Genomic DNA, 5,898 nt, shown 5'->3' with positions numbered 1-5,898 from the left:
TAAGGGCATGACATACATTAGTTGTTTTGATGTTACAATGACCCATTTGATCATGATGAAATCATTGTGGCAAAATAAAGAACAAATTAACTACATTAACCTTTCATTTTGTAATATTCCCTTCTCTTGATATGGTCAAAATGGACAGAATTTTCCCATGGTGTTTACCATGCTATTTCCCATGGGATCTTCCCATGGTATTTTCCTTCGTTTTTCTAGGGAAAATAATAAAATAAGATTTGTAGAGAGTCTATCAAGCCTATTAAAGGGGATAGGAGCTAGGCCTTTAAATCATACAAAATTTATCTATCTTATTGTGTTTTTCTTGAGAACTTAGCATGACCAGTTCTAGTTTGATCCCAGGGATGAAACCCCGTGGGTGTGATTTGTCTGGTGGATCCATCCAAGGTCCACGATTGTGCTTCAGGTTTTTTCTTTTCTCTTTGATAAGCAGTCGTGCATGCCATTGCAAGGGCTCTGATATTATTGTATGGGCATGTACTATTTTCTTTAGTTAATAATATAAATAAAGGTTGCATTTCTAGATCCCGTTGTGTTCAGTGTTTTGATTGCAAACATTTTTAACTAGAACACTAAAGTGTGCTAGATCTGTTAAAAATTTTAAGGTTTGGGATCTTACAGTGGTATCAGAGTTGTGCATCTTGTTAGCCTAAGGGTTTATTATAGCTCCACTTCAAGGAAATATCGTGATCCAGGGTTTCAAGAGAAACTAGTTTTCGGTGATTTCACCCTAGTTAGAATCTTGTCAATTTCGGTGGTACTCTATAGCCATCCTAATTAGCTCATTATTATTGAATTTTCTGGAGTTTATTTTTCTGCGAGGTATTTTTGTGACAACCATTGGTTGTAAAAGAAAATTTTTAGGGGCTGAGTTAAAAAGGCCAGACATGGATATTTGAAAAGGTCATGAACATATATTATTGGAAATTTTTCAAAGGCTACGAACAATTATTAAAGAGGGAAAAACATTGTAGGGGACGAGTTCTTTAATTTTTAAGAATAAGATCCATTATTGTTATTTGTATTGTTGATAGGCGAGGGAATTATAACCTTGGCTGCCATAAGCATCAACATATGAGACGAGATCGACTCAAGGAAGGTTTGGCATGCCGTTGTCATTATCCAAGGCCGAGAGGCCATATAAAGCTTTCGCCGATGACTATCACGTAAGAGGGAGGCGTGATCATGCGCGTAGTGGCCTTTCGCCGCAGATCTAATACGTGGTCGAGAAATCAATTGTGAGGGAGCATGAAAATTTGTGGCGCCAAACGAGCAAGTTTTCGAACGAGAGTTTCATATCTCAATATCTCTTGAGCATAGGCATAACTGAAAAGGTCGCAAAAGTTATCAACTACGGAAAAAAACATGAAGGAAGGGAGGCGATTTGAAATACTTTGAATTGAAATCTCCCAATAGCACATGAACCAGAGACTCCCTCATTGTTGATCCAAAGTAGTCAAAGCCGTCAAGAGTTTTTGGTAAGGCCTACAGGCTAAAAATTATGCATCATGAAGATTCCAACAGGACTGCGAACCCCAGAAATCATGACGTAAGATCTGTCTAGAGCCAAGGAATGAATTTTGGTCACTTAGCCTCCATAGTCAATAACTGAGGGTCAAATCTTGTTGCAGTACAGTGCGAAGGGAGCATCAAGAAGAATAGTCACACCACGAGCAGAAGGAAGAGCTCTTTGGAAAGCCACGGACCGAGAAAATAAAGATCATGGGGTTTGTAGAACTGTTGGCAAAGGTTGTTAATCTATGTAGCTTGGTAGGTACTCCAAGCCCTAGGGTTTAGGGTTTGGAGGGAAAAGCATAACAAGGGCAGCTTATGGGCTTGGAACCCAAGTGTGGGGTTTCTTACCCATCGTTATTTGGGTCAAAATCGTGATGAAAAATCGACATGTGATGGATGAGGATAATAGTGCTATGGGAGAAGATTCCAACACATCAAAAATCATCTGATTTCGAGTTGTTGTTAGAGAGAAATGAATTTTTGAAGTTGACAAGGTAATTATTAGTTGTCAAGTCATGTAGGCTTGGTGTAAACAATTCCAATAGATGTGTCTATTCAAGATTTGTTGGAGCCCCTCATTTAGGCTATAAATAGAGGGAGAAAGCTTGTGCTTTAGAGCATCCAAGTGTGGCATTACATCTTTGAGTGTGCTCTGAAATAGGAGGAGGCTTAACCACAACATAAGGAGGTTAGAGGCAACGTGAAAGTGTCTGAGGGAAAGTGGGGGTACTTATGTGTGAAGGCAGTTTATTGTAGGTGAAGGCAAAGTGTGTAAAGGGTTGTTTGAAGGCATTTTTAATGGTTGTCATTAACCATGGATGTTGGGCAGTGAAGGTCGCAGGGTTGTGGAGCAAAGAAGAGATGTTTGGGCAGTGTTTGAGGGAGGTTGTAAGCCTACAATAGTTGTTGTGTTAGGTGTTAGGCAATAGCCAACAATTTCTTCTTAGAAATATCCCATAACTAACCTTCATGACAAGCTTGAGTGGAAATACAACAATGAGAAATTGATAAATGGATGGTGGAAAGCTTATTATGGACTTGAAAATATTGATAAATTAGTGGACCTTTAGCTATGGGATAAGAAGAAACTCCTCTTTGATATTATAGTCACTCCTATTGTTTGACATGGTTATGAAGTTTGGCTTTGCATCTCTAGAGAATAATGGAGAAAGACAAAGAAAATCTAAAGGTGTTTTATAACTTATAATTTTAAAATTAAAGGCAATACACCCTATCTTATCCTCATCACAAAATGAAGCCTTTATTGCATTTAGAGCATAGCTATGACTCTGCATCTAATGTATAAGAACAAGATGAACAACATGGAAGATAAGAGGCTTCCTAACAGTACTTCAAACTTCAATGGAAACCATGGGCAACTCAAGTAAGATTAGAATAAAGATGACAAACCTTGGCTAAATTATTCCGATGAATAAAAAAGATACCACTTTATCGAACTATGATAATGTTAAAAACAATATTAGATCTAAATTTGAGGAGAAATTATGGTGTCACAAAGAATTATAAAATAAGAGAAAATAAAACACTGAATGTAATTTATCAAACTTAATTTAGAAGATCAAAAATATATTTTTTTGTGTTTGGAGTTGTGTAGAGAAAGAAATCAACATTACTAAAATAAGGAAAATCTTCCACAAAATCCACAAGAAATGATGGATTTAACAGTTCCTAAAATGTTGTAGCTTGAATAATTTATGATCATTGCCACACTTAAAAAATTGAAACTCAATACTTTATGATCATTGTGACACTTAAAAAATTGAAACTAAATAGAACTTTCCCATAATGTGTTTTGAGTAGTATAACATTAAATTTCAGTTTCAAAATAATTGTTATAATATAGACTTTTTTTACTCATAAAAACTATAATTATTTAACAATGCCTGCCTTAAATATTTTAACATAGGGAAACAAAATTTATTTTAAAATAAACTAAACAATTTTTTTATTCAAAATTAAATAATAATACTATGTTTTATAATTAAATTTAGATAAAATATAATTCTAGAAGAAAAGTGACAATGAATTAAAAGAATCTTACAGAAATAAATAACGTGGGATTTTGTCTTAATTTGCCTCCGATAAAAGAGCCCGTGAGCGTTCCTTAACGTCATTCAGTGCTACAGAAAATTTCCATGCACTCAAACACGTTTTCTGTGGCTATATATCTCAGCTACCTTACAGCAAACCATCTCATTCCTATTCGTTTTTGCTACTTCCATCTCTACCAGTCCCTACTTTCAAATCCTCTCTCCATCACAACCCCTCCCTTTCGAGACTTCAAACTTTCACCAGCACGTCCTCAATTTCATTCCCCGGCAAAATCCCGACATGACTAAACCCTCGCAAAACCAGAATCGCCACAGCAGCACACGAAGCAAGTCACTTAAGTCGGGGCAGTTGAAGGGAATCCGAAGGAGGAAATGGGGAAAATGGGTGTCGGAAATTCGTATGCCCAATTCCAGCGGTAGAATTTGGCTGGGCTCCTATGACACTCCGGAAAAAGCTGCCCCCGCATACGATTTCGCTGTGTACTGCCTTAGAGGATCCAACGCGAAGCTCAATTTCCCCCATTCCCCGCCGAAAATTCTCGGCGCTTCGTCTCTGTCCCCGCCGCAAATTCAAGTCGCTGCGGCCAAGTTCGCCTCACAGGAATTTCGTCTGCCTTCGGAGAATAGCGCGGCATCTTCATCGTCCAGTTTGGAAGTGGAATGCAACATAGAAGACCAACAGATTACAGCAGAGCAGGGTCCGGCAAATCGGGATTCAGTACCAATTGAAAGTATGGAGAATTGGGGGTCTCTAAATATAGAGGACATTCCTCCCTTGGATGTGTGGATGGAGGATTTTGGGATTCCCTTCCAGTTGACAGAAGACTGGGAACCGTGGATTTCTAATTTTTATTTTCCCGCTGCTGAGATTTTGCCATGAGAATTCAGCTAAATTAATTTATCTTATTATTTCGGAAATTCATAGGAATAATGAGCCTTCCGCAAACGACAGCCCGGAGCCGCCGCCTGAAAATGATGGCCACCACTAAATATTGATTTATATGTAATTGATCTACATACATTTCTAACCAATTGGAATGCAAAAAATGATCTTGTTCCGAAACCATAACTGCGGTGGATCGTTTCATCATAACTGCAGTGGAGTAATTCAAATTTTTTGAAGGAAAGATGAACATAAATACAATAATGAAACAGAGCCATTTAAGTCTATCATTTTTTGTTTTTCAGATTTTTTTTACTATTGCTATCAACGAGCCAGGAGGAATTTCCCTTCTTAGTGACATGCTATTAACAGCAAAGCACGGCTAACCACAAAGTTAACCACGCCAAATGTTGGGTAGCATCGCAGTGATACACAGTAAGGACAGGGGATACATGACAAAGGACACGGCTAACCCTAAGTGTTATTAAAGAGTGGTGAGTGAAGTGTTGTTCTTTACAGCATCTTCGGTGTTGATGCCTTAGTCATCAATTACATAAGACATATCTCATCACTTTACATTAATTTTAAATAATGATTTATTTGTAGATTTATTTTTTATGGTTATCGCGCCTCTGTCTACCCTAATTGATTCCAAATCTGCTCTATAATATTTATGGATATCCTCTTCTGTCTGATGGCCTTACTCTGTAGCTTTGACATTAATGTTTTTAACTATTTCACAGGTTTTTTTAAGAACAAAAGTATTTTCTAGTGAGAGTGATAATTATCATCTAACAAAATATCCATAATATCAGATTTGCTCTCTAATATTTGTGAATATCTTTCTATGTGTGATGGTCTAATTTATATAGTTTTGATAATTGTATTTTTTACTATTTAGCAAGATTCATATTTTGAAAACAAAAGTATGTTTTTAAGCTAGATTGCTTTGGTCTCTTTCTAGCTCAATCTCCTGAACTTGTGGATTATGAGCCCACAAAATCCATCATTTTCTAGCAATTAACTCAGATCCAGCATTGGAACTTATCTCGATCACACAACTGATTGTCGTACGCCTAGGGCTATTTCCCCCATGGTCGTAGCCTCACGGCAGTTTCTATTTCTTACCCCATAGAAAAGTTAATGCAGTCTGACATGCAAGGGGAATAGCAGTTTCCTTGCATTTATATTTTCCTCAAAATTGACTTTGGCACTTTAGCAGCAAGGAAACTGCTATTCCCCTTGCATGTCAGACTGCATTAACTTTTCTATGGGGTCTGAAATAGGAGTTGCCGTAGCCTCACCTTCTACGCCCGCACGTGACCTGGCACTGGTGGTCCCACTACAGACTCCCAGACTTAAATTCCACGAATCGAGACTTTTACGAACCTAAATCTCCCACTATCT

The 5,898-nt window shown here is 37.5% G+C and overlaps 1 protein-coding gene across 1 annotated transcript; it reads left to right on the top strand.

The window, feature by feature from the left end:
• The first annotated feature begins 3,770 nt into the window (after positions 1-3,770).
• Positions 3,771-4,771, top strand: LOC149176478 (ethylene-responsive transcription factor ERF039-like). Its single transcript, XM_089423122.1, has one exon. The coding sequence runs from the start codon at positions 3,889-3,891 to the stop codon at positions 4,486-4,488; it is 600 nt and encodes a 199-aa protein (XP_089279248.1). The 5' UTR covers positions 3,771-3,888; the 3' UTR covers positions 4,489-4,771.
• Positions 4,772-5,898: the final 1,127 nt, after the last annotated feature.

Source organism: Pinus tabuliformis, chromosome 4_1, assembly GCF_031772625.1.
Source record: "Pinus tabuliformis cultivar Carrire ecotype Pingquan chromosome 4_1, CPIR1, whole genome shotgun sequence".
NCBI lineage: Eukaryota > Viridiplantae > Streptophyta > Pinopsida > Pinales > Pinaceae > Pinus > Pinus tabuliformis.
The sequence above is the reverse complement of the archived record's forward strand: the minus strand, read 5'-3'. Positions and strand labels throughout refer to the sequence as shown.